At 27.0% G+C, this 12,889-nt stretch overlaps 1 protein-coding gene across 1 annotated transcript in view; it reads left to right on the top strand.

Moving 5' to 3' along the window:
* LOC107453741 (reelin) overlaps positions 1-12,889 on the top strand; it is an 87,691-nt gene that overhangs the window by 49,958 nt on the left and 24,844 nt on the right. Inside the window, exons 38-48 of the mRNA XM_087157239.1 lie at positions 332-482; positions 573-672; positions 2,003-2,226; positions 4,434-4,654; positions 5,747-5,897; positions 7,235-7,499; positions 8,688-8,829; positions 8,935-9,045; positions 9,898-10,066; positions 10,762-10,902; positions 12,705-12,882. Coding sequence (XP_087013365.1) covers positions 332-482; positions 573-672; positions 2,003-2,226; positions 4,434-4,654; positions 5,747-5,897; positions 7,235-7,499; positions 8,688-8,829; positions 8,935-9,045; positions 9,898-10,066; positions 10,762-10,902; positions 12,705-12,882 — 1,853 coding nt within the window. The remainder of the gene's footprint in view (positions 1-331; positions 483-572; positions 673-2,002; positions 2,227-4,433; positions 4,655-5,746; positions 5,898-7,234; positions 7,500-8,687; positions 8,830-8,934; positions 9,046-9,897; positions 10,067-10,761; positions 10,903-12,704; positions 12,883-12,889) is intronic.

The raw sequence follows: 12,889 nt of genomic DNA, 5'->3' as shown, positions 1-12,889 counted from the left end.
ACACTTATGTTTATTTTTTTAGCTTCACACAAAACTTTAATGGAAGCAAACTCATTTCACTTATCAATGGTTTCATATAATTATTTACTTTTTTTCGTCAATTTTCGTAACTTATGTTTTGAAATATGAACTTTAATCTCTTATTTTGTACTGATTGTAATAAATGTTTCTGTTACTATTTGATTAAATTTTACTCTTTAGTTTTCTATTAATAAGCCTTGAAACAAACTTGTTTTGCAATTATTTGGTTTATTTTCTAATATTTTATTTTGTTGCTGTCTTATTAAAGAAATATTTGTATCATTTTAATTTAAATTTTATGCGCTTTCAGGTACAGATATCATGCAATGGGCCCTTGATGATTTCTTTGTGGGAGGAATGATTGTAAAACCTAATGTTTTATATGATCCATTAATGCAAGTTCCTCAACCAGATGCTTGGCTCTTTTGGCCTGGCGGTGTAATGGGCAATTTCTGTACCAGGTGAAGTGAATTTTTATATATATATATTTCTGTAATTTTTATGTATTTCACCGTGTCACACATTTAACTTTTATTATTTTCTTTAAATAGTGAGCCCAGATCTGCCCTAACATTTTTATCTAGTGAAGGAGAACGTTCATTGTATACAAGGGATATGACAGTAATGGATGACTATGTTATCGAATTTGAAGTAAAATATTTTTTAATTAATATAATGTTTCTAATTTAGTTAAAATTCAATAAATTATATTCGATTAGTAAATTATATTCAATTATTAAATTATATTCAATTAATATTATGTTTCTAAGCTTTCTTATCAGAAGAAATACTTTTCCTTTTGTCGAAAGTCGTGTTTGGTTTCTTATTTTTCTTTGCATAGCCCACTTTTGCTGGTTAATAGGTAGGAAATTAGATAGGATCTGAAGAAAAGTATTTTAACATGGCTTTCTGAAAACTTCCAGTGTGATACTAAGTATTAATTAGAGTGAAAGCTTTATTCAGATTTTTTAGAAAAGGTCTTGTTCTTGCAAATTTCTGAAAAATATACTCATAATTTTGTGAATCTGAAATTAGCATTACATTGGGTGCTTTCTGCAAGGGTACTGTTTTTATAAGTTTGCAAAAATGGTTCTAAATTAAAAAGTTATTTAAACATAACAGTAAGTAAATGTAGTAGTAAATAGTAATTTATGAAGAAAAAAGTTTCATTTCAAATCAATCTAATTAAAATGGCAATCATATCTCAGCTTGTGGTATTGATTATCTGATTGTACTGAAATAAAAGGCTTAGGTTACAAAATAACAAAAATCATAAATTTTCTAATATTTACCAGGTGGGCTTATGCGATCATGCATATCCTCACAATGTGCACTTTGTATCATCTATGTAATAGTATGTGCGAAAAATTTCTTTGCTTGAGAATTGGTTGTTGTAATGGGGGGAAACAGGGGGGAAATAAAATTAGAACTATTGCATACAAATTTAAGATGCTTCCAATTGTAAAAATCATACTTGTTATCTTATATACCAATAAAAATATTAAATTAATTTAAAACATATTATTTGTGAGTGGTAACTTTTATTTGTAAACTAAAAATCTTATTTTTACTGAAAAAATAACTTAATGTTTCACATATGTTGATAAGTCATTGATCCAACGTAAAGTGAGTTTTTTAAACTTTTTTTTTTCCCTGTGATCATCTTCTATTCTCTAAATATTTGAGGACTAAAAATAAGTACTAAAAGTACCAAAAGATTAAAAATCCACTAAACAAGAGAATACTACATTTTGAAGTGTTGCTTAAAAACAGAAGTAAAAAAGTGAAATAGAAAAGCCTATAAGTACCATACAACAGATTTTTCAATTTTTGTTCTCCTGAACAATTTTTATTATTTTTTTTAAACTTCAGTATTTTTCCTCAATCGTGTGAGTTCCATTATGAACTGGTTAAAGTATATTGTAACAATGATCATAATCTTTTTCACTCTTTAATTGAATGCTTCTTTATTACAATTCAGATTAAAGTTGGTTGTGGAATCACACTATCACCAGAAGATCCTGTATATTTGGAGTATTCATCTGATCAAGGAAGGACTTGGGAAATGGTTAAATCTTCATGGCTTCATTATGGCTCTGGTCCTGATGGCATTATACAAGCTGAAACACCATCAATCTATTACAGCAACAGTCATCATGAATGGCAACGAGTAATTGTTCCTCTCACTGGTTTGAAGATATGTGGGTAATTGGAATTGCTGTAATTTTTTTTACTTAAAAACTATATATATTTTTATTTAAGTTTTTTTTTAATGATATTCTGATTGAATATTTAGTTTCTATGCATCTTTTTTTTATTTACCAGTTTCATTCATTATTTTTTTTTTAGCGAAAATCTCTTTGTTCAAAGTACTTTAACCTTTGTTTTAATTTTCTCTTTCAAAAAATCTAATTTTTTCTTGGAATTTTTACATGTTTGTCAAGGGATTGACATGTCTTGGGAAATTCACTTTTGGATGAAAATTGTATACTTTAATTGTATACCTAGTGTACCTAATTGTATACCTTAAGGGTGTTTACCAATTAATATAAAAAAGGCACTAGCCAGCCAGTTCCAGAAACTGCACCTGAAAATTTAAGCTCACTTTATAACTTGTTAAGTGTTCACCTTTTTATCTCTTTGTGGCAGGTGGGACACCGGTATCCCTTTTTAATACTTCTGGCACTCTAGTTACAAGTAAAAATATATTTTGGTATTTTTTAATTATAAAAAACTATCTAATAGTTACGAAAATCTGTTAGATTCTTGAAATTATATTTGTTCTAAAATATAAAAAAGTAGTTTTGATTTTTTTTTCCATTCTTATTCAAAAATTTATCAATATTTAATTTTGTAAACTTAATAAAAGTCTATGATGAATTATTGTTTCTCTTAGATCAAAATAACTGAAAATAAGTGCAAATTTGGAAAATTATTGTTTGAAAGTGAACCATGTTTGGAAAATTTTACCTTAAATGCAAAAAGGGACACTGGTGTTCAATGCTATATTTCATTACTAAAAATTATTAAAATGCTAAATAACATATTTTTCACTTATTTTGATTTAAATTCATACAAACTAATGAAAAAAGTATTAAACCTCAAAATATCTGTAAATCTGCATCAAAGGATTAATCACACTGTATGATTAAAGTATCTTATTTACTCTTAGGAGGGGTAAATACACTTAGAGTAAACTGCTAATATAACAAGTTTTAAAATGAGTTTCCAAAGTCAAGGCTTTCCCTTTTAAGCAAAACAAATCAAAATGCTCCAACACCAATGTACTTTAGTTTTTTTAAATTATTTTGTAACATGATTTATTAAGTTCGTAATAAAAATTAATAATGCAATAGTAAAGGTATAAAATTAAAAACAATTTTTTAAATTTTCAAAATATTTTAAAATTTGTTGCGACCACATTAAAAGGAAGTCAACACAAATATTTGCTATAGAGCTATTGACTTTTTATGATCTATCGTCATTTTATCAAACATATTTGTTCTTTTATTAGCAAAAAGATTAAAATCTAGCTTATTTAAACATTAATTTTTATTAACTTATTAAAAATTGTATTGTATATATTTTCCAAATTTTTAAGGAGAACTGAGATGGTTAAATTAAGCTTCTTTGACACACACAGTTAAAATATTTATTTGACATTACACTTTTGAATGAAAGAAATGTATATAACTGGCTGTATCAGTCTGGTTCAAAGTGTGACTCTAAATTTTATCTACCACAGTGTTGACAAAATGTTCTTACTTATAAAATTATAATAAATATTATAGCTTACTTTTGTCAAACATTTTATTTATATAATTAACTGACGTCATTCCCGCTCCTAAGTTTTCTTTAAAATTCTAGCCTAAAAAGTTAAGCTTTAAAGAGCATATATATCTATTAAATGGTGCTAACTGCTCATTGTCATTGATAAAATAAAATTCTTTGCAAGGTTTGACTATGATTTTTATTAAGATATTTATTTTTTTTTAAAAAATCTTAAATTTTGTCAATTTCTTTGATAATTTTTTGTTTTTTAAAACAGCATTAAATTGATAAAGCTTTAATCTATATTAAATAATTTAATGAAGTTAAACAGCAAATATACTGATTCAATGAAAGTTGTGAGTGGTGATCATAGCTAAAAGTTCTAGGACCCTTAATATCCAACTGAAACAATAATTGTGCACCAAAATTTATAAATTGTATCTTTACTTTCAATCAGTTTAAAAATTTGAGACTTCAGTTTAAAAATTTGATTATTTATAACCCTAATAACTTTCAATAAAGACTATTTTTTTTAAAATATTGAGTAGAATCTGCTTTTTTTTTAAAAAAAAACTTTTATTAGTCTTACATTTGTAGAGATTTTGTGATCTTCTATAATAAGATGGTTTTATGTACTCTAGAAACGTGCGATTCCGATGGACTCAAGGATATCACTCTCTGAGAGACTCTCCATCTTCGTGGGCTATTGATAACATATACATTGGACCTTCTTGTGCTTTACATTGTATGGGACATGGGTTTTGCATTAATGGTGTCATGTGTGAATGTGATGACAACTATTACGGAGATTTTTGTCAAAGTGGACCTCCTAATCCTAGTTTGTTGAAAGATAGATTTGATGGTAATTACTTCTTTCATATACAGACATGTTTAACTGCCAGCTTTATATTTCTTGAATTTATTTGATGAATATTAAATAGCATCATTATCATTATCCACTAAGAGTTGTACTAGTTTTAAAAAAAGTATTTTTGCGAAATGGTCAATCATGACAGGGGATTTTAATTTCTCTCTCTTTGTAGAACTAGCTCTAACAAAAATTAGTTTTATATTAAAAAATTAGCTAGCTAATGTTTTTTTGCTGTTTTTACTTGATGGAAAACAGAGCTTTAATCAAATCATGAGTATAAGTAGAGAGTAGTTTCTTTTTATTTTATATATATATACATATATATTGTTATTATATTGTTAATTTGAGACATATTTTTTTCATGAATTAAATAATTTTTGACAAATGCCTAAATGTAGATGTGGTTTTATTAGACATAAAACAATAAGAAAAAATGCAATAAAAAGGAAAAAGCAATAAAGGAAAAAGTGTAACAATTTTCCAAATACTATTTCGTATTTAATTTGATTTGGAAACTAAATAAAATGTTTCAGTATCAGTTATATGTTGGGAAGTTTCTAATTGCCACAACCATAAAGATTTGAGAAATACCAAGAATTAACCATAATGAAATATATTTTTTACCTGCTCATCTTCACCAGTAATATAAATTAAAATAGATATGAAAACATGCAATACATTATTAACTTATCAGAAAACAATGATACTTTACAATAACTCACAAATAAAAACTTTTAAATTTTTTCATAGTTTAGAAATTTCTTTATCATTATAGAAATTTTAATTTTGTACTCGAATGGATGGTTTTTTAACTATACTGTATCTCATACCTCATACAAAAAAGAAATTGTTTTTTTCTATCTTCATTGCAATGATGTGTTACTCAGTCCTCTAATAACATGTTTAGAGTTTCTTTTTATTTATTCTTCACAAATTATTTTCAATGCAGTCTATTTGTGTAAATGAATTATGATTGCTGAATAATATGTGAACAATGCAGAAAAAAATTATGAAATTGGTGTCTTTAGTATATTGTTTACTTAAAAAAAAACTAATTTCATTTTTTTTTATTTCACTTCACAGAAAATAAAATTGATTCTAAAAACTGGGAGGTTTGGAGTGGATCTGAAATATCTTTGAGCTGTGGCATATTGATCAGTAGTACTAGTTTAGTATTTACTTTCCAAGGAGAAAGAGTCCTCATGTCTAGAGATCTTGACTTGACTTTTGTAGGGTGAGTTAATCTTCTTTTTTACAACCTATATTTTCAAGTTGATTTATTTATTTAAAGGACTAAAAAATAAATTTAATAAACAATTATTTTCATAAATGGGATTTATTATTGTGCATTTCCCCATACCAGAATGTTTAAATTTATCTAAGTGGCTAATTTTTTCTCAATCCATTTTTAAAAGCAAAATAAAGCATGCGTATAAAACCTAAAAAAAGTTATTATAAGCGATGTTTTGCGAAATTTTCAGCCTTTCTAAAAGGTAAGTTTTTGTGTTCATAGAGTCTTTGGAAAATAGTCTTTTAATATGTAATTTAACAAACTTTTTCTAGGTATGAAAAATAGGCCAAACTTTAACCCTGATTTTTGTTTAACTCATTAGTTGCGCTGAGACACTTATGCCGTGTCTCAGTTTTCCATGCATTCTGGCCACAGGAAACATGTGTTGTCTCAGGCAAAGAATATAGAAAAGAGAAGAAGTCAGGCTCTTCAAAAAAGTAACTGACACGGGGAACTGCTCAGTTACTTAGTTGAGGAACTGCTAAACTTATGTAAAAAAAACACTATTTCTGATTTATACTTGATTTTATTTCACAATTACCAGTAATATCGGCAGATAAAACGACTTGGCACAGGGTGCTTTTTTTTCAATATTGTGGAAGCTAATATGTTAATACTAGTTTTATGTAGTTTCTGTTTTGTAATGTGTATTTTGCCCTTTTAAAATGAAAATATAACCAATTTTTACTCTTCATGACGATGAAAATGGTAATGAAAAGTATTATGTAAGAAGTCTAAAAAGGAGTATGTTTTGAGTTTGATAATAAAGCTATATTGCAATGGTTGCGAAATGATAAACTCAAAATAACCTATTATAGTTCTTCTTATAAATAAATTTTAGTATGAAAAAAACCTAACATGTATGATAAGTAAGTATGAAAGAAGTGATATCAAAATTATCTTTATATGGTTGCTAGTAGCTAGGGGTTGTTAATAAAAGAAACAACTAATTTTTATAAGCTTACGGTGTGTAGAAAGTGTTTAAAATTTTATTGGATTTTTAAAAGACTCTTGTTAGCGATTACAAAATTACTTATATATATTTTAAATTTGTGCTTTTAATTTAACACGCAAGCATTTATAATTATGAATTGATTTAAAGACACAAAATGTTACAAAGACTGAAGATATAAAGTGCTGAGCCGAAATTATTAATTTTAATTTTTGATCCTCCTATTTAGTTAAATTTTAACCATTATTTGCCATTTAATATGTAACATTCATTAACGCAAATTTGGAATACGTTCACCAAATGATGAAAGTTTGAAAATTGTTTCCAGCTCTATACAATTTTACTTGAGACTTGGTTGCAAATCATCTATTCCATCAGCAGAGGAACAGCCAGTTCTTTTACAATATTCCATTGATGGTGGTTCAACGTGGAACATGTTGGAGCAATTTAGTTTTGGTGAAAGTGCTCGAGTATCTCATCCCTCATATATTGCGATTGAACTTCCCCACCATGCTCGCACAAATGCAACTAAGTTAAGATGGTGGCAACCATCTTTTGATGGATCATTTTCAGAAGAGTGGGCTTTGGATCAGGTAATATTTATTTAGTTTCATTTTTATATTTGATATTTTAAAGATATGATTTAAAATGAGATTATGACAAATATTTTACATTTTAAGTGAATATTCTTTAAAAACAATTTTCAGCTTTAGGTAGTCCAAGACTAATAAATAATAATAGGTATTTAAATAAATGCCTCACAACAATTACAAAATTATCATACTTCTGATGTTTATATTGTATACATTACTTATACATATATATATATATATATTATTCCATCATGCATCTACTTATAAAGCTAAATATTTTTACAGTTACAATAATGTGATAAATCATTAATTCTCGATAAAATTTTTTACTATTAACAAAATTTTAAATTTTATTTGAAATATATTGAACTTTATTTAAATTTATAGTTAAAGAATCATATGAGGCAGTATAAAATAGAATTTAAATTAGCAGCATTTTAAAATAATTTTGTAAAAAGAGATATTTCTAATTTTCAATGTTTGGTTTACTTCTTTATTGTTTTACTATTTACATCTCAAACTATTTATTGAATAACCTATTTTGAATGCTTCAGATTCCTATAACTCTTAAGAAAACATTGAAATGAAAATATTAGTGGAGTACATGAATATTTTAAAGCATGTAGTTTTAATTTTAAAATTAATTATTATTCTGCGTAGAAGTAAAGAAGAAGTATATACTTAATTTAAAAAGTCTTTTAACATTCAAAAAGCTATTCTCTGTATTTATTTATTGTGGACGTAAGAAGAAAGTTGACAGTTAGTCTGATAATAGCAAGTGAATGAATATTGTGTTATTTTCTTCTACTTTTCAGGTTTCTTGCCATAACAACAGAACATAACAATTTGTACAATTTTTCTAAATTAAATTTTTTTGCCACTAATCAATGCTTTGGAGGATTTTATGTGCAACTTGCTAGTGGTGCTGTTTCAATAAAGTTTAATTTAAATACCAAATATATTTCTCATTTCTTATTAAATTTGAAAATTTTTTTCAGGACAACATTTTGGAAAATAATGAGTTTAGTCTAAGTAAAATTTCACATGCTGCTGAACATTCAGTACATGTTTACATGTTAAATCTGTAAATATAATTTTTCATGTTATATAATTAGCTTTAAAATTTAAAATAAAGGTAGACTTGTTGAATTATGCCCAAACTAATAAAAGGATTATAAATGTTTCCAGGTGTTTATCGGAGGAGATGCCAATGGAGTTTCGACATTGAATGATGACTTTAGCAGCACGAAAGAAGCTAATTGGGTTCTTAACCCAGGAGCAAAGCTTGAACCTACGTGTGGAAGTAAAAATAATTTTCTGCATTTCAAAGGTAAATTTTGTTTCTACTATTGAAATCTAACTTTTGTTTTGTTTAATTCATTTTTAAAGTGAAATAAGTATTATTTTGTAATACTTATTTGTATGAATTATATAGGGGCAGATGATAGAAGATATGCTGTTACAACAGATGTGGTTGTTAGTGAAAATACTTACATTCAATTTGAGCTTGTGATGGGTTGTAAATCAAATTCAGCAACTTGCTATGGTAATAAATTATTTTGCATTTTTCATTATTTCTTTATTTTACTTCTATCTCTAATATCAGAAATACTTAAAAGATAATCAACATAAGAAAAAGCATAATACAAATGTTATAAGTCAGTAAAGTGCTTCATTACTGTCACTGAAAATCACAATTTTGTTTTCTTGTTGAATAATTAATTTTATAGTTGAGTTGTTTCTATAATTAAGTACCATTTTTTGTCTGATTGAATAGCAATTTTTTCTTGAAGGTTTTGGAACATTGCAATAATTTCCTTCATAACTTAAGTATTAGTAGGCATTTTCAAGAACAAAAAAAAATTCTATAAATAATAAATTGTTAAAAGGGAAATGGAAGCTCGATAACTGAAAGATAGTGCTTTGTGACCGACCACAGGCCACAGATGTAGGGTTCTATCCTCTGACCAAGCATGGGTGATTAAGCCTCTCATCCTTTTAGTAAGTCAATGAAACGAGTGCCAAGCTTGCTTATAGACTTAACACTGGAGGTTCTGTGTTCGGCTGACCACCCAACTGGAACATCTGCTCCTGCATCCCAAAGCCCTAGGTCAAGAAAACTTGGATGTGCACTGTAGGCTTTGGCCCTCCATAGGTTGTTGTGCACTGAGTATAGTTTAGTTTGAAAGGGAAATAAAGATGTAGTCTGAAGCTCTAAACCTAAAATGTTTTTTCTTCTCATTATTTTCCTGAAACAAAAAATTCTGCTTTGTCAGATTTCATAATTCTCTTTACAATAAAATATTGAAACGTTAGTTACACTTATATAAGCATTGTTGAATTTATTCTACACTAAATTTATTGACGATAAATTTTTTATGTAGTTATTTTTTTGTAGAAATCTTACTGGAATACAGTATTGATATGGGAAAAACATGGGATCTCGTTCAGCGAGATTGCTTGCCAATGAATGTGGATTGTGCTGATTACTTTGAGGGCAGTATCTATCATTCAGATATGTATGACGATATTACTCGCATATCTCTTCCTCTACCTTACTATACAAGGTAATTGTATTCCTTTTTATTTATTCTCCAATTGTTTTCCTTATTTTATAAATTATGTTTAAATTTTTTTTTATATATTTATACATAAAGTATTTTTATTTTAAGGAACAAATTGCACTATTTGTATCCTAACATTATTATTTTATAAAAGTAAAAATTGTCCATAAATTTCATGAATTATGTATTAAGTTTTTTTTTGTTTCATATGTGAAGTACATATTATTTTAAGAATCAAATTGGACTTCTAATATTTAAACATAAATATTTTTTATGAAAGTAAAATGTGCTTATTTTAGTTCAAAAAATTCTAAATGTTAGCTGAAACTTTTAAATGCTATGTTATTCTAAATGTAAAAATTTCTCTAAGTTATTGTGAATAATAAATACCATTATAGAATATTTGCTAAATTCTTCTATATTATGGTAAAATTTTATTTTAATGTTCTCTGTGTAAAATTTGGTTTCTAAAAGCACATGCTTTTTTAAGTTGTCTCTTTTGTTTTATTTATCATCTTATTTTATAAAATTGTGTATAAGGAAAAAAAAAGCCCTAATAATTTTTTTGGAGGAGATATGATTGAAATTTATTTATTTTTTAGAATCGTTAGTTATATGTATAAACTATAATATAGCATGTATAAACTATATATCCCATTAAACATTTGAAATATAATTTGTATGTATATTTTATATAGGACACAGACTACTAGATTCCGATGGATACAACCACTTGGATTTAAATCCTCACAAACTTGGGCCCTGGGTCACTTATATGTTGGTGAAGAATGTGAGAATATGTGCTCGGGTCATGGAAAATGTAGCTCTGGTATTTGCAAGTATGATCCAAAATGTGAACCTCTCATTCATTGTTATTCAGATACTGAAACATCTACTTGTTTAAGCTGTTCTCTGCATTTTTCTGTTGTCAATCACATGTTAGCTTAGTAATTTTCTGCTTAATAATTTTCAGTATTTGAATACTGTTACACTATTAATTATGACCATCATTTTAAAGGAAAACACCCTAATAAGGGAAATTTGTCATTCATTTTTGCAATAATGAATTCCCTTTTGACTAATAGTTGATGTAGCTAACTCATGATGTGCTTACAATTGTGGTTTAGCTATCTGCTGTAGTTTAGCTATTAGCTATCAAGATTCAAAGTATCCTGAGTTATATGTGTCTCCCACATCACCTATTAATCAACTGCCGAGTTGAATGCTAACTGTTTCTGCTTCTTAAATAGTGTAATTAGATTGCAATTTACAGTGTTTATGTTCAAGTTTCCATATAATGTTTTAGTTGTTTTTGTTTCATTCAGTATCAGCTGAAGTTTCTTTTTTATTTTTGTAAATTAGTTTAGAAATGAAGATATTATTAGGTTAAGATTTGAGTAAATTGTAAAAGATCAGTGAAGGAAAAGATTATTGCAAATTTTAACAAGCCTCTTTATAAACATGTCAGATTTGTTTGTACTGTTAAAAGTATGAAATAATGTACTTGTTAAAAATTGATCATGTTTTTTTTTAAAAAAAATTCATAAATCTATGGAAAAGAGATGGGTCAGTGTTTTCCCAGATTTAAATTATATTAATTTGAACCATTATCCCTTAATTTTGCTGAAATCTGCTTTACTGCAATTTACTTTTAAGGAACTACATTTAACATTAGTTTAATTAAGAAACGAGGTTTTAATGCAACAATTTTTTGAATCTGATAAGAACAAATTTTCATGGGTCTGCCAATGTATGGAATGAGAATGCCCTTGTATCTAAGCTTCAATAAAAATTACACGTGTTGCTTCAGATTAGCGACTTTTTTCTTGATAAGTTTAGCAGCAGTTGTCTGTGACATACTTTTCTGAAAATCTTGCAATCAAAATAACTTTTGTAATTAGGTGTCTCCTTAATGATTTATGAAAAAGGAAATGTATTTTCTCTGTAATTTTCGAAGTAACGATGTATTCGAGCATATTTTCTGTATATTTTTTAAACACTTAACACAATTTCAAATATTTGATAATTTTATAGCACTTCTTCAATTAAATATTTGTAGTTGAAAAATGCATGAAAAGAAGGTTGAAGGAACAAATTCATTAAAAAAGTTATGAAATAACAACATTTGAAATGTTTTGCTTATTTAGTTTGACTAATTTCAAGGGAGAATTGATGTCAATTCTTTCAAATTTATCAGGCTGTTTAAAGTGTAACTACTTATAAAATATTTTAGTAATCTCCAAAATATCTTATTTTAAATGAATAACTGTATGTTTTACCCCAATTGTTTTATATTACTTAATCTCATTCGTTTGTTTTTGTGTTTCAAATTGATTCTTGTTGACTTATGTTTTAAACTGCAAGAAAGTCTTAACACAGTTTTAAAATTTTCTGTTGATCTTCTTTATAATTTTTATTCATTCACTTAATAAATGTTATTATAATTATATATAAAAATGAGAGTTTTGTATGAGAATGCAAGCTTGAGAGAAGTATTTTTTTTTATTTAACAAGTAATGAATTTTCCCCTCTGTCGAAGGGCATTAGTAAATGACGTAGTTTTGAAATTGAAGAATTATTTATCTTTATTACAGCAATTATGACAAACTTATTAAGGAATCAATTTTTTTCCTCATTAAAGGTGTGATGATGGTTGGACTGGTGGTGATTGTGGAGAATGTAAATCTTCATTGCCAACAGGATTAAGAGATACATTCCAAACAGAGCCTTCCTCTAGTAAATACTCTTTAGTTGTTGGAGGGATGTTATCTGAACTATGTGGACCTGTAGCATCTGGCTCTTCTTTGCACTTTTATGGAGTAGGTT

This window comes from Parasteatoda tepidariorum, chromosome 2, assembly GCF_982258835.1.
Source record: "Parasteatoda tepidariorum strain Cologne lab strain chromosome 2, Ptep-v5.0, whole genome shotgun sequence".
In the NCBI taxonomy this organism is placed as follows: domain Eukaryota; kingdom Metazoa; phylum Arthropoda; class Arachnida; order Araneae; family Theridiidae; genus Parasteatoda; species Parasteatoda tepidariorum.
The sequence above is the reverse complement of the archived record's forward strand: the minus strand, read 5'-3'. Positions and strand labels throughout refer to the sequence as shown.